At 52.5% G+C, this 23236-nt stretch overlaps 1 protein-coding gene across 3 annotated transcripts in view; it reads left to right on the forward strand.

Annotated features, from left to right (window-relative positions):
• Nucleotides 1-18275, forward strand: part of Pax5 (paired box 5) — a 176598-nt gene extending 158323 nt beyond the window's left edge. For all 3 annotated transcript variants that reach the window (XM_032887050.1, XM_032887067.1, XM_032887058.1), the window contains exons 9-10: nt 12508-12594; nt 18199-18275. In XM_032887050.1, coding sequence (XP_032742941.1) covers nt 12508-12594; nt 18199-18275 — 164 coding nt within the window. The remainder of the gene's footprint in view (nt 1-12507; nt 12595-18198) is intronic.
• Nucleotides 18276-23236: the final 4961 nt, after the last annotated feature.

Here is a 23236-nt window from a genome sequence, read left to right on the forward strand (position 1 = left end):
TCCATCCCAGGTTCTGCATCTGCTCCCGCCCTGTGGGATCTCTACAGGGGGATCTGGATTGTTGACACAGTGAGGACAGAGCAGTGGGCAGAGGGAAGCAGTGTGTCCCTCTACCTCCTTTAAGAAAGGAAACTCCGAAGGACTATGCAGGGATGTAACACTGGGGGTGGGGGGGAGTTGTGCCTCTGAGAGGCCAGCATGGGATGGTCAGGCAGCACTGGGGAACCCCTTCTTGCAAGGAAGGAACCAGGAAAACAGCTGAAGAGCTCTGAATGCTCTGATCTCCGACTTCTTCCTTAATCCCGATTCTGAGGGAAGAAATAAGCCTTCCCCAACCCCACCCCCCAACCCCCGAGCCCTAGCTTGTGTCTAGCACCTGTCTCAGCATGAGGGTCCCCAGCCACCTCAGAGGAAGGTAATTTATGTGTGTACAGCCCGCTCCTGCAGACTGTGAGCTCTCCGTGGGCAGGAACCGTATCTGATTCATCTCTATCTCCCCACTTCCACCCCTGCATGCTGGGGGCAGGAAAGGTGTGCAAAATTGAGTGTGTTCCTCGGGGTGCAGTGGGGCTCTGGGCTTCGGAGTTCCCAGCCCACAGTGAAGCCACCGCGGCAGTAGTAATTGCAGAGGTAAATCTTGTCTGGTCTCCTCGCAAACACTTGGGGAGGCATTCCATAAATATGTCAGCCGCAGCATTAAAATTTGATGGCAGGCAGTGCGGGTCGGCACTAGCCCTGTGACTTCCCAGCGAGGTACGACACCTTCACCTCCATCTCATTAGTCAGCCTGGGATGCTCAGGCCTGGGGAAAGCCAGCAGAGGGGCCTGAAAGCTCTGCCCCAGGCCAAGGCCACAGGAAGGTACGTTTGCTTTGGGCTGGCACCGGACAGGCGTCAGGCTGAATGGAATCCCTATAGGCCCTGGGAATGTGCCACTGGAGGGTCTCTAACTTGGATTAGCCTGGGACAGCATTTTGAGATCGGGAACTGGTGATAGGGACCGGGGACAAGATTTTACAGTTAGCCTAGAGGAGATTGTCTATTTTTAAAAAACAAACAAACAAACAAAACGGAGAATACATTGAAGGGCTGGGAATTAGAGTATCAGTAGGCAAGCAAAGAGTCCAGGCCCAGGGACTATATCTCTTTTTTTTTTTTTTTTTTTTTTCGGAGCTGGGGACCAACCAGGGCCTTGCGCTTGCTAGGCAAGCACTCTACCACTGAGCCAAATCCCCAACCCTCCAGGGACTATATCTCATCTTGCTTCTACCTGTGGGAAACCTAGGCTAAGATCATCTGAAAGGGACAAGCTGGAAGAGACACGTGATCAGGAGCCCTGGTTCTTAGTTTGAGGCCTTCCTTTATGCTCAAGTATTTTAGACACGTGTTAAAATGTGAGAAATGTATCTGAGGTTTCTCTGAGGCAGGATTTCTCTCTGTAGCCCTGGTTGTCCCAGAACTCTCTCTGAAGACCAGGCTAGCCTTGAACTCACAGAGATCCACCTGCCTCTGCCTCCTGAGTGCTGGGATTAAAGGTATAAAACACTACCACCCAGCCTGAAATACATCTTAATGTTATATTTTGTTAATTCTTTGAAACTTTCATACAAAGTATATTGATCACTTTTACCTGCTTCCCTCCTAACTCGTCCCAGATCCACCCTCTACTCCTTACTCCTTCCCAACTTCATTTCTTCTTCTTCTTACTCTTCCTCCTCCTCTTCTTCTTCTTCTTCTTCTTCTTCTTCTTCTTCTTCTTCTTCTTCTTCTTCTTCTTCTTCTTCTTCTTCTTTTCTTCTTCTTCTTCTTCTTCTTCTTCTTCTTCTTCTTCTTCTTCTTCTTCTTCTTCTTCTTCTTCTTCTTCTTCTCTCCTCCTCCTCCTCCTCCTCCTCCTCCTCCTCCTCCTTCTCCTTCTCCTTCCCCTCCTCCTCCTTGTTTTTAATAACCCACCAAGTGTAATTTGTATTTTCATGGGTATGAGGCCATTTACCATGGAAGGGCAGTTCCACCAGAGGCCACACCCTCAAAGAAAATTGTCTCTTCTCCTTCCAGAGCCATCAGTTATCCATAGCTCCCTAGTAGAACTGGGGGTTCCTAAGCCTCACCCTACTTCATGCTGGAATGCCAACAGGCTTGATCCTGTAGGGGTCTCTCGAAGGCAGCCACATCTGCTGTGAGTCCATGGCTTCAGGGGGTCCTGTCACATCCAGAGACACCATTTTGCTCCAGCCCTCCTGACCTCTGGCTCTCACAATCTTTCTGTCCCCTCTTCTGTCACTGAGAGGAGGGAGGGAGTGTGGTATAGAGCCCTCATTTGTGGCTGAGCAGTTCACAGACACTCATTTTCCATACTTTGGCCAGTTGTGAGTTTTTGGTTTATTTAACCATCTAAAATAAAAATTTTAACACAAAGAATAAAAATCCCCAATGTGTTCGCTTTCCAGGCAGTCACACAAAGCCTTGAATTTAATATCATCTATCCCCTACACTGTGTCACCCTTTCTAATCCACAATGCACCTTCAAGTGTTCCAATATCATTTGGCCCCATGAATGCTGGGATAACAACACTGAGGGTCAGCCCCTCAGGTTCGGAGTATCAGTGACTTCTCCAAGGCCATTTAAGTGCCAGTGGGCCTTGGCCAGGTCCGATGACAGCCTCCCAGTGATTAGCACAGAGAGGCAGCCACTGCTTTCTGACACTGCTCAGAAGACCAGACACACCTTTCCATCATTAGTCTGTGAGCTCGGAGGTGCCCCTGCTCCCAGGTCTGCCAGACCGGGTCCAAAGCCAGCAGCTGCTGTATACAGTGTTGAAAAAGAGCAAGGGTGTGGCCCACTGTTTGCCATGTGTGTACACCACCTTGGATTCCCTACGGAAAAAACAAAATAAATGTCTGAGCAGGCTACTCACTTAGAAAAGAGGAGCTTATTCTAGTTCAGTAGTTATGGAGATAGTTTCAAGACTGGACAGTCTTGCTGGTCTGGGCCTGTGGAAGGGCTGGCTCATGTGTGGCAGCGAGGAAGGGACCAGCCATCTACTCTCAGAGAATTAAAACCTCCCACCAGCCCACCCCTGAAAGACTCACAGCCCCTCTCAGGGGTACCAGCCTGCATACCAAACCTTCTAACACATGAGTCTTTAGGGGAGGCACCCAACCTCCTGCTGAGCTGGCCTCTTGACTGGGGGAGACAGGGCTCCTCCGCCATCTTTGATGTATCAGGATGTTGTGTGGGCTGGTGTTGGACAGTGAGAGTCTAATAAGAAAGCAGATTAAACACTGGGCCAGAGCTGTTCAAAATGGGCCACAGCACCATAACCAATGGTCTCAAATGGAGATGCCCAGTTGGACAAGCCTGTCAAAGAAGGGGGAGGGGGAGCCTTGGGGACAATGGCCCTGCATTGCTTGGTTTGTGGCTAATGCACATTTGTGCCTTTAGTAGACCTCTTCCTCAGTCTGTGTCATGGTCAATAGGACTGTGCAGCTCAAGGCTCCATTCTCTGATGGACTACCACTGGGGAGAGCTTGGGAGAGCTTGGGAGAGCCTGGGAGAGCCTGGGTGAGGCACACTCGGCCTAGGCTGGAGTTACCATAAGGCAGGGATGAGTTCCTGAAGAATCTGAAGGTTCTTAGATGTAGACATAGGAAGCAGAACACAGCAGGAGGCCAGGAAGGGCACATGACTGCGTTTGGCTAGCCAGAACCAGTGCTCGGGCTGGCCCTCGCCTGGGTCTCCAGCCGCATGGATAACAGAGGAGAGTCGCATTGTGCATTCTTTGCTCACGCCCACCCTCTGTCTTGGTTTTTCTCTCCCCTCGGCATTTCTGAAGGAAGGCCTGAGTTGGTAGGGGAAGAGGTTTTTCCCAGCAGTGGATCGATGCACTCAGTGCAGGGCTGTCCAGGTTGACAGGCTGCCCTTCCCTGAGCTCTGGTTTTTGCCTCCCTATTGGGAGCCCAGGAAGGTCTTGCTATGGAGAGGGAGGGCAAGCATCTAGGGCCAGGCTGGAAGCTGGATGCAGGGAAGAGGGGAAAGAGAAGCCTCCTGGCGGTCATTTGCTACCTTCACAGAGAGAAAACTGAGGCTTGGTAAAATAATAATAATAACAATTACTATTATTATTATTATTATTATTATCATTATCTTTTTATTTGGTCACTCAGAGAAACTTTGACAGAGCCCTGTCAATATACACACACGCAGTGATATGTACACATAGGTATACACATACATGCCTCTGTATATGTTGTTTCTATTGCTGTATATTCATACAGGCATATGCATATGTGTTATAGCCTGTCTATATGTTATATGCATATTAAACAGCATAACAATGCATAGGCTGTGTCTGTGTCATGTCCTCATTTTGATCACTGTGGTCACAGACAGTTCCGCAAAGCAACAGCCCAAGTACCTGCTGATCCTGACCCACCGCCTGTCCTGTGGTTCTACAAGACCACAGAGAGGAGCTAAGGAGCCCTTAGCCCCTTTCAGATCTTTTCCTCCCTCCTCCTCCTCCTCTTCCTCCTCTTCTTCCTCCTCTTCCCCCTCTTCCTCCTCCACCTCCTCCTCTTCCTTTCCCTCCTCCTCTCCCTCCTCCTCCTCCTTCTTCTCCTCCTCCTCTTCCTCTTCTTCCTCCTCCTTCCCCCTTCCTCCTCCTCTCCTCCTCCTCCTCCTCCTCTTCCTCTCCCTCCTCCTCCCCCTTCCTCTTCTTCCTCCTCCTCCTCCTCCTCCTCTTCTTCCTCCTCCTCCACAAAGATTTTTCTCTCCCAGCCCAGTTTGACTCCTTCAGAAACAGAAGTTGACTGGGAAGTCACTTTGAAAGACTTTCCATATGTTAATTGCAGCCGGCCAAGGTCTGGAGCAGAGGTGGGAGCCGACCATCTGCAGACAGGTCGGCCCCCAGCGAGCTCGCAAATTCCCGTCATCTGGCAGGTGTCGTTTTGGGTTAATTAAGAGCTATGTGGAGCCTGTTTGCCTGTCACTTGTGAGGATTTTGGGAAACTTTGACTTTCTTGCCATCTCCGGGCTCTGAGTGAAGGAGAAAATGATGTTGGAACCCCAGGCTTCCAGGGCGAGACCATCTCATCGCCGTCCCCTCTAAACTTAATTGTAGCGAGGGTTTCACTGCCTTTCTTTTGTATTCTTTTCTATCCTAATGTTTTGGTGTGGTTTGGTTGCTTTGGTTGTTGTTTGGTTTTGGTTTGTTGCTTGTTTGCTTGCCTGGCAGCACCAGGCACTGCACAGGCCAGTGGGGTCCTCTACCCTTCTCATCCAGGGCCCTCTTCTTACTTCCTGTTTTGAGACCTACTCTCCCTAGCTTGCCCAGACTGGCCTGAAGCTCTCCCTGCCACGCCTGAACTTGCTATGCTCTAGCAAGCTCAACTTCCTTAAGCTTTGAAGAGAAAAGCACTTCCCCCAACCTAGTCTACTGGGTGGCCTCGCAGGGGCTGCTGGTGGCCGGCAGGGGCCCTTCAGTGATCAGAGCCCCAGGCAGGGCTAACCTGGGACCTAGGGAGCATGTGATAGCCACACAGATGGGTCCTTGGCGTTCTATGTAGGGCGATGCTAACATTCCAGGACTGACAGACCTGAGCTTGGGTAGCATGGTTCGTGCATTTGTCCAACAAAAGCATTAGCACATTTACATTTGTTCATCGCGTGTAAACGTTATATCCAAAGGGGAAGTGTGTTCATCAAGTCAGTTATTAACGTTGGTTCATGATATGTGTACTAGAGAACTTAAAACGTACTGGTGTTAGCAACTTAACTTAAAAAGGCAAGAATGGTAAGGTATTAGCAGGCTAGAGGGATAGAGAGACGGACAAACCTGAGATGGCTCTGATAAAAAAAAAAAGAGGATGGCCAATGCTATGTCCTCTGAAATTCTATGGACTGCGGTGCTAGGGAGGTCTGCAGTGGCGGGTTCTGCGATGAGGGCTCGGTGTGGGTGGGTCTGAGGTGGGCGGGTCTCTGGTGGTGGGGGGTCTGCAGTGGGCGGGTCTCGGTGGTGGGTGGGTCTGAGGTGGGCGGGTAGGCGGTGGGCGGGTCTGCGGTGGGCGGGTCTGCGGTGGGTGGGTCCACGATGGACGCCCACCCTTCTCCCCTGCCTAGCTTTTCCTCTACCAGCCATCAGCTGAAGCATGAAACCCAGTCCTACCCCTCAGACTCGGGTCTGAAACTCGGGTTTTTGGTTGGACCATGGTTGGTCGGTTTGGTTTTTTGAGACGGTGTTTCTCTGTGTAGCCCTGGCTGTCCTGGAACTCACTCAGTAGGCCAGGCTGGCCTTGAACTCACAGAGATCTACCTGCCTCTGCAGCCCATGCACTGGGATTAGAGGTGTGTGCTACCACCCACCAATTTTCCCTTCTTTTAAAAAAGGTTTTGTTTTCACTTATGTGTGTGTCCGTGTATCTGTATATGTGTATGCCACCGGTGTGTGGGTACCCTGAGAGACTAAGTCACCGAATCTGTCAGAGATCCGGGCAATTATGAAGAGCTGGATGTGGGTGCTGAACTGAACTCTGGTGCTCTGGAAGAGCAAGTACTCAGCAGCCGAGCTGTCCCTCCAGTCCCCTGGAGGCCATTTTCTATCTTCTTCTGTATGGTTGGCAGCTCTCTCACATACATCCACACATGCATGCCCTCATGTGCACACATATGTGCATACACATATACACACAGCTCTCATATATACACACATATGCATGCTTACATGCGCATACACATACACACATACATGCACATAAATGTACACACAGCTCTCTGACATACACGCACACATGCAACTCACATGTACACACACATACACACAAACATACACACACATGCACTCTCTCACATACACACATGCATGCTTACATGTGCACACACATTTACACACATGCACACACTCACACACACATGCACACGTGTGTTCAAACACACACTCTACTCATACACATTCCACGTGGGCATGTGTACCATCAAGTCCTTCCATTCAGGTCCTCTCATTTTCTCACGCACGGCTCCTCAGCTCTCTCTGCTTTCACCCCTACACCCAGATCTTTCCTCTGCAGACCTAAGAACTCCGTGAAAGCTGTGAAATCCTTTTGGAGCCTGTCCCCCACTTGTTAGCGGGTTTTTCCATTTCTTTCCCTCCCCACCTTCCCCAGTCTCTCCATGTTGGGGGAAGGAGCATTGTCCTTCCAGGAACACAACTTCTCTCTGGTCCTGGGATGCAGGTGCCTGCCTTAGTGTCTTTTCTGTTGCTGTAGCCGGATGCCACAGACTGTACTTTATAGAGTGAGGATTGATTCAGCTCACAGCTCCGAGGACTCAGAAGGTCAGTCAGGCAGCTATACCTGATGAAGCTCTTCTTGCTAATGGGAACCCTGCTGACTCCTGAGGTGGTTCAGGACCTCACAAGACCACAGGACATAGTTCAGGCCTCTCTGCTTCTAAAGCCCCAGTTCCGTGGTGTTAGTGCCCCTCCCCCATGCCTGCAGGTGCCTTTAGTTACTTCCCGAAAGACCCGCCTCCAAACACAGCAGTCCGATCCAGCGTCCACCCTCTTTTTGTTGTCGTCGTTTGGTTGGTTGGTTGGTTTTGTTTTGTTTTTGTTTTTTTCTGGGACAGGGTTTCTCTCTTTAGCCCTGGCTGTCCTGGAACTCTCTCTCTGTAGACCAGGCTGGCCTTGAGCTTGCAGAGATCCTCCTGCCTCTGCCTCCCTCCTGAGTGTTAGGATCAAAGATTTGCACCACCACACCCAGCTACTCCCACCCTCTTAGTAGAATGAATATGAACGCCAGTCTGACTTTTTCTGTGGAGAAGTTCAAACTGTACACAATGATTTATTGAGTCCATATCAAAGACGGGGAGCCTGCTCAGACAGGTTCAGTCACTTGCCCAAGGCCACACAGCCTTTGAGAAGCAGTGCTGCTGGTTGATCAAGCTCTCAACTGGCCTCAGGTTCTCCCTTGTGCTCCCATGGCATCAAGAGGGGCCCTGCTTGTATGCTAACTACAGGCCCTCATCTACAGTTTCCTCCAGGGGCCACTCCACTAACCAGAAAGGTCAGTGGTTTGCCGCTGGTTTACTGTTGGAGAGTTCTCGGATATTTCTATGCTTTGAACTCTAGGCAGAACCCATATCTACCTTGAAGGAGGGCCGGTATGCTCTGTGCCTCTTGGAGGAAGGTCCCACTGAGTGGCAGGTCCTACTGAGTAACAGGTATCTGAGTCAGTTATCTGGACACAAGTTGATGACCTGCCTTCTGGGGCCATACAGAATCCTTCTTGTTAATAAGAAAGAAAATCTCGGATTTAAGGAGTTCCTTTGAAAGGTATCCAGATTATGAATTAGAAAGAGGCAAGGAGCCTCAGGGTGGGGCAGAGTCTTTTGTGCTGGGTGAACTCACAAGGAAAGGTGCTTTATTGTGCGACCTTTGACCCCGGTCCTGTTGGCTTTACCTCTGGAAGCCCCAGCAAAAGCTAGAACCAGGCACTTAGGTCTCCTGCACTCTGAAAGCCGGCTCTAGAGGAGGATTTTGTACCTGTGGATGATCAGTTCTCTCTGCTGAGGCAGCAGCCCACTGGAAGGTCTCCCCGGCGCCCCATCCCACCTCTACCTGCAGCCTTGCCTGGATCCTAGTGCCAACTACGAACCCTTCAGTCCCGACCCTTATACACCCCGCCCTGCAGCACACTGAATGGCCATAAGCCCCAGCCCCAGCTTTCGGCTGGACCCAGAGTCCCTGTCTCCCTTGTTAGAGATCTAACCAGCCTTAGGACTGGTCTCAGAGGCCCCTCAGTGGACCCAAAAGGTTCCCAAGTCTCGAGCTAAGCATACCTTGCTTTTCCAAGCTGCCGTTTTTAGGTTCCAACAGAAAATAAGGTGCTCCTCGGTGTGAGGATGGTGGTGAGCAGGCTGGAGCCCCAGGCCTGGCCCAGAGGAACGGCATCCCCCACAGCTGGGACTGAGGATCTAGAGCAGTGATGCTCAACCTGTAGGTCTCGACCCCACAGGGGTCACATACCAGAGACTTACACTGTGTTTCAAAATTACAGTTACGAAGTAGCAACGAAATAATCTTATGGTTGAGGTCACCACAACCCGGAACGTATGAAAAGGTTGCAGAGGTAGGAAGGTAGAAAAGCACTGGGCATTTGGTCTGCTCTGCCTTCCGACAAATGAAGAAACGGCCCGTGATGGAAAAACAGTGTCTTTAGACAAGAGTTTAGGGCCGGGAGATAGGAACTTGGCCTTGGAGTTATGTTCTGGCCCAAGAGAGAACATTTCACAACTGAAATGCACTTTACTAATCTTGTGAGCATTCCAGGGTGGCTGGGAGGTTCAGTTTGATTCTGGATGCCTAGGAGGACTTAAGGACTGGTGGAGGAGCTCGTCACCGTGGCTGGCATGTCCTGAGCCTTCTTTGAACCTCTACAAGCACCACATGAGCTTTACAATTGCCCCAGCCTCACAGAGAAGGAAACTGAGGCACAGAGGAATTGAGTGACCTATCAGGGTTTCCAGAACTTTGAAGAGGCAGGCTCGGGATTTGAACCCATGAAGCCTGGCCCCACACCATTGCCCCTTTGCTAATTGATTGAGGATTGTTGCATCCTTTGTCAGTCTGCTGTCCCTGAACCAGCTTTGTTACTGTGTGGACCTGATCTGTAGAAAGCTTCCTTGGTAGTGAGATCTCTAGTGGCTTTTCTACTCAGGGCAGTGTTAGCTTACTACATAGCACTCGAGATAGTCGGGTACCCTTGCAGAGTCCCCAGCCGGTGGCTGGACAGCCTCTGGGTCAGCCTCAAGTCCCTGAGATGGCCAGGATCCCTATCTAAGAGTACACTACTCTAAAGGACACGGCACAGGACAAGGACTCTGGTACCCACCTCCCCATGACTTTGAGGCACCAGGTGGGGGTCCAGGTATGCATTTCCTCCTGGGCCCAGGATGTTGTGTTGCACAATGAATCAGAAATTAATTTAAATCTTAGCCCACAGAAGATTCCACAGCATATCCCGGGCTGTGGGAGCTAACAGTGGTGACCATTATCCAAGCAAGAGGTCCACTCGGTAACATGTCCCTGGCTGACCTACAGGTCTCATTCATTCGTTCACTCACTCACTCACTCCTCACTCAACAATTAGTCATCCATGCATGCTTAGAGGGCTGGTAAGCCTGGCACTGAAGCTTGGGACGGAGACATAAACAGACAAAACTCTCCCCAAGGAGTTTTCAGCCCCGTGGAAGAGACAGATAATTAAGAAGATGAGCATGACGAACAAGACAGGTTGGAAAGTGATAAGCTCTGAGGAATAAACCGTGGCAGGACAGGAAGATGAGCTGGTCAGGAAGGGGAGCCTCCCAGGGAGGGCCTCTCCTGGATGGAGCCCAGGAACAGGGGTAGGAGAGAGCCTCGGGGACTCTGTGCTGCAGGGAAGTCAAACAGGGTGTTTGCTGGGAGAGCAGGTAGGACCTACAGGAACAGACACTCCGTGCTGTGGGGACTCCACCCACACAAGGCCAATGGGACACTAGAGGATGATGCAGGACACTCCTTGCCAAAGGAGAGGCAGGAAAGGGTGCCTTCTGGAAGCCACGCAGGTGGGAGGTCGTGATGGTGCTGGCTGGGGCTCTCCTTCCGGTCTCTAGAATCTGGAGGATTTGGAAGCCGCCTGTGAGGCGTCACAGACCTCCGGGAGTCTATGCCAACTCACTTCAGCCAAAGACGTGCCCTGTTGGGGATGAAGCTCAGAGAGGCTTCCCGGAAGAGGTGGCCTGGCAGGAGGCGCAATGGTGCTAATCAGAGATAAGGCAGGCATGGTGCCCTCAGGATGTGCCTCTGGTGCAGAGAGCCTTGGCAAGAGTGCTCTCCTCCCAACCTGCTTCTCAAGGAGGAGGAGGAGGAGGAGGAGGAGGAGGAGGAGGAGGAGGAGGAAGAGGAGGAGGAGGAGAAGGAGGAGGAGGAGGAGGAGGGGAGGGAAGGGAGGAGGAGGAGGAAGAGAAGGAGGAGGAGGAAGAGGAAGAGAATGAAGAGGAGGAGGAGGAGGAAGAGGAAGAGAATGAAGAGGAGGAGGAGGAGGAGGAAGAGGAGGAGGAGGAAGAGGGAGGGGAGGGAAGAGAAGGAGGAGGAAGAGAAGGAGGAGGAGAAGGAGGAGGAGGAGGAGGAGGAGGGAGGGGGAGGGAGGGGGCGGGGCGGAGGAAGCTCTGTAGCACTGATGGATCTGCCTGGGCCGAGTTGTGCGGCCCAACCCTGTCACCACTCTCTCCCTCTGTACGCTGGAACCTGGCACCCTGACCGCTGAGGCATAAAAAACAGAGAATTGGAAGGCTCAGCCTGTCAGGCAGGGAGTGGCCCCAGAGAGGCCTGAGCAGGAGCGTGTGTGTGTGTGTGTGTGTGTGTGTGTGTGTGTGTGTGTGTGTGTGTGTGTGTGTGTGTGTGTGTGGTGTCTGCCTGTGCTTGCCTATGAGGTGGGAGGAGAAACAGTCTCTTCCAAAGCCTCTTGCCCTTTGGCCTTTGTACGCTCCCTTTAGGGGGATCATGGAGTCATGCTTGGCCGCAGGTAGTCCCTCAGGATCATGTAACTCCTGTCACCTCCAGCAGGGTAGGGCCTTACCTTGGGGCTTAAGGAAACCATCCAGTGTTCTAGCTTCCTGTGCCCTGCTCCAAAGCCTCTGCTAGCTAGACATACCAGGCTCTTGGGCACTCAGTGTGGAGGACAGAGAACCCAGTCTGCCCTCTGGGCCCCAGCTATAGGAAGAAAGGAGAAGGAAATGGGCAGAGTCTGCTGCTACCAGCATGCAGGGATGAGACTTGAAGCTGGCCTTGCTGGCAGAAGACTCCCTTGGTTCTTCGAACCCGGAAATAGCCAGGGGCGAGGGCTCAGCTCTACAGGCTGTGAATCTGAGTGAATTGTCCTCTGGCTGACCCTACCCTCCCTTCACCCATATACACCTGCCTGAGTGTGCCCACCACCATGAACACCTACCTCCTCCCCAGTGCCTACAAGACCCCCACCCCACTTCCTCTATTATTTCCTAAGCATTTAGCCTGTCCCTTGATGTCAGCAGACATGTGGGGTGACCCTTGTCTCAGGCCCCTGTCCAGTCAGCTGTCCTTGGCACGGTCACTCTGAATTCACAGCACAGAGGGTCCACAGTAGAGATGAAGTCATGAGGAATGGAACCAACCCACTAGGGTCCCTTAGGAGCCTCTGCCAGTGCCAGCAGCCCAGCAGACTAGAGTCGCTGTACTCAGTGCCGATGTACTCAGTGAAACCCCACCCTACACATGATGGCTCCCATTCATTCCCATTGATGCCAAGGACTTTGGGGTGACATAGCTCACTGGCTGAGAGGATAGCCCTGACATGCTGTCCTTGGTTACCAAAAGCACCCAAAACTGACAGAAGAGGCAGGAGTCATCAGCAGCCAGCAGTTAAACTGACTTGAACCCACAGCCTTTTCTGAACCTTACTTAACATTTGTCTTCTGTTTCTCTCTGCCCACCTCCTGCAGGGAGCGAATTTTCTGGGAGTCCCTACAGCCACCCTCAATATTCCTCCTACAATGATTCATGGAGGTTCCCCAACCCAGGGCTGCTAGGTGAGTACTAACCTGTGGGGTCCCCACCTGTGGGGTCCCTGGGTCCATGGCTATCAGCCTCCTCGCTGGGCTGCAGTCCCTTCTGAGGTCTGGTCATATCTTTCCCCATCCATGTGGAATATAGGTCCTGTTATTGTGGTCTTAGTATGATTAATACCATTGCAGCTCATGGAGGTGGGAAGCAAGGGAGAAAAGAAGGTAGGAAAAGTGCTTGCCCATGAGTAACTCATATTTCTTAAGAACCATTAAGTAGAGTGAAAATTCCCTAAGTAAGAGGCACTGAAAAGACAAACTTGCATTGATGGGTGCTGGCTGCTGAGAAAACTGTCTTGCTAAGGGCTCTGAGGCCCAGTGATTGATTAATGATGTCTGCCTTGGGCATCATCGGTGCCAGCTCCATTAGGAACCAGCTGCCCTGTGGCTTGCCAAGGCATACTGTGTAGGGCTCAGCTGGTGGCCTAACCTCTATCCAAGACTCAAATTGGCAGAAGGTCCGGGGCCATAGCCAACCTAGTCTGTGAATATCATCGGTATATTTTCACACACACACACACACACACACACACACACACACACACACACCCCTGGATTCAGATGTCACTTAGCATGTGGCCACCAGCCAATCAGCATGCAGGTTACAATACTGACCTCAGCCCTACAGTCAGCCAAGGATGTTCTACTTGGACCAGCGAAAGGCAAGTGGAGGAATCTCTGAGACAGCTCTGGCCTGTCCGCCCACATGAACCAGGCCTCCTCCAGTGAGAACCCGCTAATTCCTGAGCCCTTAATTATTCTAAGACCAAGAACCACAAACTTTGTCAGAAAAGCAATAACCCGAAGTCTTCACATTCAAGTTGCCGAACCTTGATTCCTTCCCCAATCTGGTTTGAATAAGACAGACACATGGTGAGGATGCCACATCTCTCTTCCTAGCACTAGAGCCATGCATGGGATATACTCTTGGTACCCTGGGCTAGCCCAAGCATTGTGGTGTGTCACACCCAACTGCAGATGCAATAGGAACACTGCCCATTGGTGTCCCACGTCCCTGTGTGAGAGAGAGTCCCAGCCTGCCTTACAGAAGACACCAAGTGCCTTAGCTCTGGTTTCCCAGGGGACTTAAATCTGTGGGTTGGTGTCTCTCTTTTGATTGGTCAAAATCATTGTAAACATTGAGCAAGGGTCCCCCTCACATGGACTCTGAGTTGGCCTAGCTGTCCACCTCAGTCAGGAAGACACGAGAGTGACCATGTCTCCCTGCAGATGTAGCAGAGAGGCCAAACTTTGAGGCTCAAATGTAGGAGTCCCTCCTGGAAATCTCCCGCCCACTGAGCCCTGGTCCTAGTACCACAGGGAGACCCACAGGGAATGTGGGTCAAAGTTGGTCTTGAGTCTGTGGGAATGGCTCTGTTTGAAGCACACTGACCTAGGGCTTCTACACGTTACTTCATGGCCCAGGCAGCACATGAAGGGCAGAAATCCAGCCGCCGGGTAGCACAAAGCCCTCCCAAGAGGACTCACCATGTGTGCTTTCACAAGGCATGCCAGAGATTAGCAGTGACACTCACTTCTGGGGACTTAAGGGACACTGCAGTGATGACAAAAACCACACATAGGAGCTGGGGTGGTTGTGGAACACGCACGGATGAGGGACTTTGAACCTGGCTGAGAAGTTTGGAACAGATCTCAGGGCAGTGACCAGTCCAAAGGGAGGGGGCAGGGATCGGAGGCTTCTCTGTCGACTGAGTAAAAGCCAGTTTACAGCTCATAATGTCGAGCTTTGCCTTGTGAGCTCACAGACTGGGGTGAGGAAGCATAAACCAGGCGTACCTGTGCTAAGTCCTGAGGGCTTTCAGGAGGACTAGAGAAAGGGTCGGGAGGCCAACTCAGAACTCTGATTATTTAAGTGAGCATTACTCACTGTAATGGGCACTGAGGAAACACCTCACATGGGCTGTCTCATTCTATCCCTTCAGAAGCCCTATGGGAGCCACCCTAGTATCTCTGAGAGACAGAGTAGTGAGGGCAGATTCATTCACCCCAGGTCACACATGAGCAAGTGTCACACAAGGTCACTTTGACCCCCAGAGACTATATCCTTAGGCTGTATGTGATAGGGTTCTCTGGAGCTCCCACACTAATTCAGTCCCAATAGCTACAGCTGGGAGGGGACCTTGTGCCTCTGTGGAATCAGGTGACAGCCCCCCCAGCACTCAAGCCTTGTGTGCGATGAGGTCAGCCAGCCGGTTTTGAAAACCGGGTTAATGACTCATAACTGCAAACAGCAGACTCCACCCTGGCTAGTTTAAGCCGAAACATATTTAGTGAAGGGCATCAGGGGTTTCCAGAATCCTCAGGCAGACTGGCTAGATGGGCACAGGACACAGAGCCAGGAGCACATCCATCCGCACCGCAGGCTGCTCAGCTGTGAGCATCGCCATTGCTCGCCGCTGGCCCCCACCAATGATGCCATGATACGGGACTTTCCCTCGGTGCCTCAGAGCATCGGAGGATGTCCCCTCAGCCATGGAGGTCTCTGACACCTGTTCCCACCGGATGGCGTCCACAGCCCAATTCTTTAAGTTGCATCCTTCCCGACCGATGTCCAGTGCAAGAGAGTCTAATGGGCAGCTCCCGGATAAAACACCTGAGCCCTAGGAGCAAGGGAATCTGGGGAAATAGCGCTAGCATAAGAGGAGTATTAATCATGTAGGGCAGCTCCAAACGTGAGAAATACTCGAGTCTGTAACCTGGATCCATCGGGCCATCCGCCAGCCTGTACCTCGGTTGGTTCAGGGGTAAAAGGAGGGTGGTTACCATGGTAGCCTCCCACACCAGCTCTGTACATGAAGCTCTTGAGGCCCAGGCTCTGAATCCTTAGGGATCCTGCTTGTACGTTGGTGAAGACACGTGACTCACCTGGCCACAGCGTTGCAAATAGCTCCAGTCTGCTACCGTCTACCGGCCCTGCCACAGACTTCGAAGTGGTTTGGGCAAACAAATCCCACAGGTTCAGACGACAAAGACCCAGGTCTGATGATCTCTCTGATTTGGGGTGGAGGAGGCCAGGAATGTGGTGGGTGACCTGTCCTGTGTGTCCTTAGGTTCCGGCGAGCCCCTGGAGACACTCGTCCACAGTGCACTCACTCCTCCCACTCAGACATAGCCTTGCATTGGCCCTCAGAGACTCCTGCTTTCCCGGCTCCTTTACCAACACAGTCAGTCAACACTGGCAGTGCCGTCCTCAGCACCCCATCCTGTAGGGTCCCCCAGGCTGGTGAGGGGGCGGCAGAGGCAGGCAGAGCTGGCAGGGCTGGCAACAGAAAAGCCAGCCTCGGTCAATTAGGATTAGAATAGGGGCTCCTGTGGCCTCTGTGAAGGGATTAGAGAGGGAACCAGTCCTGAGCCAGCCTGGAATGACTGTGTCAAGAGGTAAATTGATGATAATGTGAATTAGAGAGGAAAAATGACAGAAGGAAGGACAAGTTTATTCTAGACGAAGGTCTAATGGGCACGGAAGACAGAGTGCTTGGCGAGGTGATGTTTTCATTTTCTGTGGTAAATCAAACCCTCAGCCAAGGCCGCCACCCAGGCTGGCTAAGCCCTGAGGGATGACCGTGAATGGAGCTATAAGGAGGTTGGAAATCTCACTGTGGGAGGCCTCAGGAGTCTTTTCCTCCACTTCCTGCCCCTTGTGGACCCTTTGTGAGAGCGGCTCCTGTGGTTTTCATATTCTTGTGCAATCTCCAGACCTGTAGGGAATAAGCCTGTAGGGAGTGGTCCCATGCTAACCTGCCTGAGTCAGGGGCAGGAGTGGATCAGCCAGGGAGCCCGAGAGTAGAAGAGTCTCGATGCTAACATGTCCCCATACCCCACTGCGTATTAGACGTGGGATTGGCCAAGCATTCTCATCCACAAAAGGAGGAACAATAATAGTTCCTACCTGATAAGAGTTAGTGAATGTAAGTCCTTAGACGACTGTTTCCACAGTGACTTCCCTCACGTTTGCCCCACTGTGACCTCCCTTTTAAAAACAAGAACAACTGAGTCTTGGGAAGTAAAGTCACTTGCCTTTCACCAAGGCATGGTTGGGCCTGTGAAGAAAACCCCACGGCTCAGCCCCTAGTTAGGGTATCTGAGAGAACTGTCATGGCTGGTCTGGATTTGAGTGATACTTCAGAACAAATCCAAGCTGACTCCTCTGGGAATTAAGCTCACTAGGCCCCTCCCCAACAAGACCGGCTGACAGGACCCCCAACTTCAGTCTGCCACAATGAACCTGTCCCTCCAGCATTGACCTTGAACTGTGCTGAGGTAGATGAACCCCTCACCAAGGGCATACATCCTGGGTTCAGGGCCAGCTCTGGCACTGAGGGGCTTTGTGACCTGAGTAAAGACCTTTGAGGTCTTTATTTTGCTGATCTCCCTCCTCACTGTGAAAGATTTGAAGCTCTAACTTCTGTGGTTCTGAGAATTCAGTCACCACCCCACCCCCAATTCCCTGGGGTAGAGTTCTAGTACAGATGGAGCTTCTGGTAGCTACTGCAGATGTGCTCCCAAAACGCAGATATAGTCCAGGGGCATGAGAGGAACCCAGGACCACTCTGTCCTGAGGTTACAGGAAGAGCCCATATCTCTTACATGGCCACCACTGTTCCATGCCAGTGCCCCAGCCCAGAACAATCCTGTTCTCTGTCAGTGGTCACCAGAGCTTTACTGAAAGCCCGGCTTCCCAGAGCACAGATTCCTTTAAATTTTTTTTTCTAAGACAGGGAGGGTCACATTTTGTAGGCTGACCTCTTGGCAGTCTCTCCCAAGCCCTGGATCATACATGTGAACCAACACGCCTGTGTTACTTCCCCTTAGCTGGAAACAGAGCCCAGCCTGCCTATTTAGGATGCTCTGCCCTGGGATGGGGAAAGGCACAAAGGAGAGAGGCTCTGCCTGTGAAGGAAAGTGAGCTCATAGGAGAGGGTTCCCAGAGGAGGAAGGCAGGGCCCTGGGACTGCAAGGAAGCCTAGACAGTACAGGGGGTGTGAGCGTAGGCCGGAACTCCAGGAAGGAGTCCTCAGTCTGATAAATGGGGTCACTGGCCCTGACCCCTACATTTGAATGAAACAACCCCCACATAAGGATGATGGTGTCAGGTGTAAACTTTGGACGTAGTGTGGAGTGTGGCTGGAGTAACTGTTGGTGTGGCCAGTGAGCCCAGCAGGCTGGCCAAGGCTTGACCACAGAGTGCTTATCAATCAGACAGAAACCTAAATGCTCTTGTAGGTAAGGCCTCGGATGATTTCCACAAGACCAGATAGGGAATGCTTCAGGCTTTGTGGTCTGTAGGGGCAGCCATTCAGTTCTCCTCACTGACAAGGAAGCAGACAGAAGCCACGCAGAAGGAAGGGGAGGCCGTGTAGCAGCCAGGACAGAGTCCTGTCATTAGTCTGCATGCTGCTCTAGGAGGACCTCATCAGACTTCGGGGGAAAGATCAGGATAGAGGTCTGAGAGAGAGTGGTCAGTGCCTGAGAGGACAGAGGTGACAGAGGTGGGGACACTGGTGGACAGGGGACCCCAGGTCTGACCTCAGTTCTCTCTGTCTCTCCTAGGCTCCCCATACTATTACAGCGCCGCAGCCCGAGGAGCCGCCCCACCGGCCGCAGCCACCGCCTACGACCGCCACTGACCCTCAGAGCCATGTGGGCGCCAAGCACTTGCAACACAAATCATTGAGGGAGACAGTCTCCCAACCCCAAGGCAGACAAAGGGGCCCAACGCCGCCGCCTCCCACCCCCACCCCACACTCCCTTGAAGTCCTCCCCTTTGTCCTGCCTGGGACCCAGGTAGGGGCCATTGGACCTCTCCATCCTTGTCATTTCAAGAGTCGCTTAATGAGCTTCTGCAGGTGGCGACAGGGTCTCCGCTGTACTGAAGACCACCGCGGCCAAGCCCAGCTTGCCAGTCCCTCTGACTGTCTGACCATCTCTGTGTTTCAGCCCAGCAGGCCTGGAAAGGAGAGTTAGCTTTTACTGCTTCACGGCACCCATGTAAATACCTTCCTGCTTCTCTGTGGGCCTGAGCCCTGACAGAGCAGATTAGCCAATCCTCAGTGCATCCCAGGACATCTTCCACGTGTGCACAGAGCGTCCCTGTCCTGGTGCCCTGTCAGTTATCTCAAAGCCGTCTTTGAAACTGACAGTGCCTACCTTGAGGACACCTGGCCTCTAGCTCACCCCACTTCTCTGCTGTCCAGAAGGTTCACTGGTGGTCATGGTACAAGTTTCCTTTGAGGTTTCCCTCCAAGAGGAATACGCTCCGAGGAGATGCCCTGGCTCCTTGTCTCCATTTCCACAGAGCCACCACAGGGTCAAGAACTCCAGGAGAACTGTCTGGGACATTCTTCAGCTGCCGTTCTAAAGTAAGAGGTTACCCGTATGCCGAGTGTGGCTCTGAATGGCTGTCTGGATCAAAAGATCATGCGACCCCTGGGCCAGGAGTAGGGCTGAGGCTCCCCTGATCCTCCTGGCCCCCAGAACCACCAAACTGAATGTGTTTCCTGAGGCATGTCCGGGCTCAGGTCACTTTGGACATCAGACATGGACACTTCACCCAACAGCGGTCCTTTGCGACCCCAACTACTGGATTCTCGGCAAGCCTATGCCAGCCACAGAGACAGTGTCTAACAGAAAGGACTTATTCCTGCATCGAGGACCAGCACATCCTGCAGGCAGCAGCTAGGACCTGAGCTTCCTCCCCCTCAGCCCTGCCCACCTTTGGGGAACACGGTGTGTGGCTGGGTGTGGAGGTGCTGGGGAAGGTGGCCCAGGTGCCTGACTCATACCAGGCAGGTCAGTCTGCTGCTACAGGGGGTCAAGATGGAACTCTCTGTGGGAAAGACAGACAGAGGAATATGTGGGAGACAGAGGAATATGGGGAGGGACAGGACGAGCAATGAGGAACTGGTGAGTGACTTGGGGGTGGGTTTGAGTCAAGGGTGCCCGGTGACACAATTTCTTTATCTGGACCCTCTATTCTCTGCACAGTCCCTCTTGCCAACTCTGAATAGCAGAGAAGAACCCCTCCATCCCCCACCCTGGTCTTCTCAACTGAGGCTGAATTTACGTTAATCATGGAGAAGTTGACCATTTCATATGACAGTGTCCCCTGTAGCTGTGCTGTGGGGCCTCAGACCCTTTACCTCTCTGAGGTTTTGCTGGGCTGACAGCGGGCTTAGTTCACAATTTTTCCTTCCTCCCTACCTCCCAGGGAGCAGTGGTAGTGACTGTCACCTAGGTCAGCCTTCACTTCTGAACAAGGTTGTGGGGCCTTGCTAATGTTCCAGTCAAGGGTAAAACAAGAGTGGGAAACATAAAGACATAGTTTAGTTCCTGAGGGAAACTGAGGCCCTGCTTATGGTGACCCAGAACCAGACAGGGAGAACACACAGACCTCCTCCCTGTGTATTTTGTGCCTCAATACCCCCAACAGGGGAGTAGGACAAAAGAAATAGCGGAGGGTCCAAGCAGTGACTGACTGGCTGAAGTAAGGGTTGGGACTTGGGCCCCTGACTTCTGATGATCTCTGTCGCCTCTCTCTTCACATTTTCTGTACCTGGGAGAGGATGTGGCAGCAAAGACAACAGGAAGTACTACTTGTCCCAGAACTCCAGATTAGGCCTCCAAACCAGTACAATGGCCAAGGTCCCCCCTCACCAGGTCAGGGGCAAGGCACATGAACTCAAAGCAGGCTGGGTACTTGGGCAACCAAAGGAATGCAGCTAGAGAGCCTCAGGCCGCCTCCAGAAGCTGAGTGATCTGCTTCCAGCCTCCTGTTACCTAAGGTAGAAGAAGGCTCCATCCTCATTCCTCTTTCCCTGTCCCCAGCCATGGCTCTGCTAAAGCAATGCTCTCCCTGGGCTTCTTGCAGTTTCTCAGAAAGAGGGCAGCCTCCCTGAAGCAGCTGCTCAATTCCAGTTCCTCACACCTTCCTCAGCAAAGCCCACCCTGCCCCACAGTGGCTCCCTCCCCAGCCCCTAGAAGGAGCTCCATCCTCCCCTCTCACCTGAGGTGCTGCTGGTCCTCAGATTGGAGACTCTATTTATCAGACAACCCCATGGTTCCTGGGATGCAGGTAAAAGCACAAGAGCACAGAGACCACGGCTGCCCACGCACGCACGCACGCACGCACTGCTCTTGCCAGCCCTTGAGATGCAGGGGCGTGTGGGCGGTCTCGGGCTTGCACTCTCACGCCACAGATGCACAATGCCAGGGAACAGAGTGGGGGGTGGGGGTGGGGGTAGGGGTGGGGCTTTAGCAGCTCTGTGGCCTGGGCATTCCCCCACGGGCCTTCACTCCTGTCGTCCCGTTTGAACTTTGTGGAAAAAAAAAAAGATAATTTTCATACTATTTGTCTAGCTCCAGCCTGAGAACTTGTGTTATATTGCAAACTCACCAACCCTTTGCTAAGGCACCTTCTCAGAGATCGAGCCGTCATAACCGACACATAACTGTATAGTGCTTTGTAATTGCTCCACCCTCCCGTGGGGCAAAGACCCTGACACTTGGAGCTCACTGTGAAGACGCAGATGAAGTGAGTTCTCAGATCTCTGAGTCACAGTCTTTGCCCACAAGGTTGAGCACCCCTCACAGAGCATATGGCTTGAAGACCCTCACTGCTCGTTCCGCCAGAAATTCCCAGACCTACCACACAAGGAAAACAGAGCCCAGAAACTGGACCAGTAACAGGAAGGGTCTGGGGACTGGTGGCCTTGCTGGTCCCATTGACACTGAAACTTACAGTCTTGACGTAAATTCACGTAATACTTAGTGTTTGTGGAGCCTTTCCCTGCTGTAACCTGAAGCTCCCAGGACAGTGTGTCGAAGCCTGTGCCACAGTCCCTGGCAGAGCCTAGACATGAACCTGCTCTCGCTCTCAGACGGCAAGGCAGCAGTTCCATGAGCCACCCCCTCTTCTCTTGTCTCTGCCCTTTTAACCTTGGAGTAAGCCGTGGCAAGGTGCAGGAGAGCCTGGGCTAGAATCTGAGGCCAGCCGGCTGACTCAAAGCCACACTCCGGGCAGGGTGCAGGGCAGCAGGGTATGGTGTGGCTTCAGGCATCTAGAGTGTGATTGGCCCGTGGTCTGTCACCTCAACAGTGAAAACCTTTAAAACACTCTGTTGGCCAAAAGGAAAGGCCGTCTGGAGGCCGACTCCGCCCATCACAGTCCTGTCAGGGCCTCGTTCCTCTTCACACTCTTTCATGAACACTGGAGAAGATGGCAGGGAGGCGAGGGCTGTGCGAGCCGTTTGGACTTTGGAGGTGGCAGTGGGTGAAAACAAGAGATGTGGCGGGCCTGAAGGGAGCTGTTGGCTTTCTACTCGTAGAGCCCCAGATGTGGCCACAGGGCATCGAAGGGTGAAATCCCTTTATGAGGAGTCAGGCTCCAGGGTGGCTTTGGCAGCCTTAGCTCTTTGTAGGTGACATTTCAGCTAGAGTTTAACTCCAAGCCATGGGGAGCAAATCTTAAAAACAAACCAAGCAGTCCCAAACGAACACTAGGAACAAGTGACGTCTGACACACAGTCTCTCAGGAGTCCCCTGCACAGGCCCGGTTAGGGCAGGTTGACCCCACTGGTCTCCGAGTTAGACCAGCTCCATGGTGGTCCTGGCCTTGTCACCATCTCTGAGTCCGCCTCGGATGGTTTCCAAGCACACGCTGGTGCACCTGGGTAAATTTATTCCTTTAGTGCTCTAGCCTCCAAGAGGTCCAAGGCATGTGCATTTCTTAAAAGGAAACAAAATACACGATTGGAGACTTGGACAGTCAGGCCACGACTCCTCGCCTGCAGTCTGCCCTACCTCCCAGTGGCCCCTTCAGCCCCTTGGCCCTCATTGTCCCTGGACCTCAAGATCCCTTTTTACATATGCATGAGGGAGCCATGGAGTTGCTCCCCACCTCCCTGCTGTCAGCTCAGACTGTTCCTGCAGTCCCAAGGGCCAGCTGCAGAGCACATAGTGAGTCCCTTGCACAGGTGCTTCCTGACGCATCTCCATCCTCTGTGGAGTGAGCTGCACGCTGGGAGCAGCAGGTACCCATCTTTCTCTCTGTCTTTGGTAATTCCTCAGCACCAAGGCCCAGTTCCTGGACACGTCCAGGACTGACAGAGAACTCATATCTGATCACTGCCATTCCCAGGTTTCCAGCCAGAGTTCCTCCTAGTACAGCAGATGACGTTGAGCACAGCGGCCTGGTGATGATACATCCAGAGTCTTCTGCCCACACCCTAGACTCCTGACCAGCACCAGGCTGCTGTTTTTGTTCTCACTGTGGAAGGATGTTATGGTGTCTTGGTGGCATCCTGATGGATCCAGTTCAGTCTGGACAGCTTTGGGCACGGAGCAGAGAGGGGAGAAAAGAAGACACCATACAGGGTGAGGGACTTGGCAGTGCTTCTCACTGACTCTAAGGCCTGACTTCAGGACACCAACCTGTAGTCTCACCTGCCCCACCTGGGCTCACTCACCTGCTAAGGCAGCTGTACACAGGCGTTGAGTCCTCCCCAAACCACCATGCAGATGGCACACCCCCCACCTTCTCCAAAAGCACCACTAAGAACATGTTGTGATAGGTTTCTGATTTATAAATGGT

The sequence above is a fragment of the Rattus rattus genome, chromosome 1, assembly GCF_011064425.1.
Source record: "Rattus rattus isolate New Zealand chromosome 1, Rrattus_CSIRO_v1, whole genome shotgun sequence".
NCBI lineage: Eukaryota > Metazoa > Chordata > Mammalia > Rodentia > Muridae > Rattus > Rattus rattus.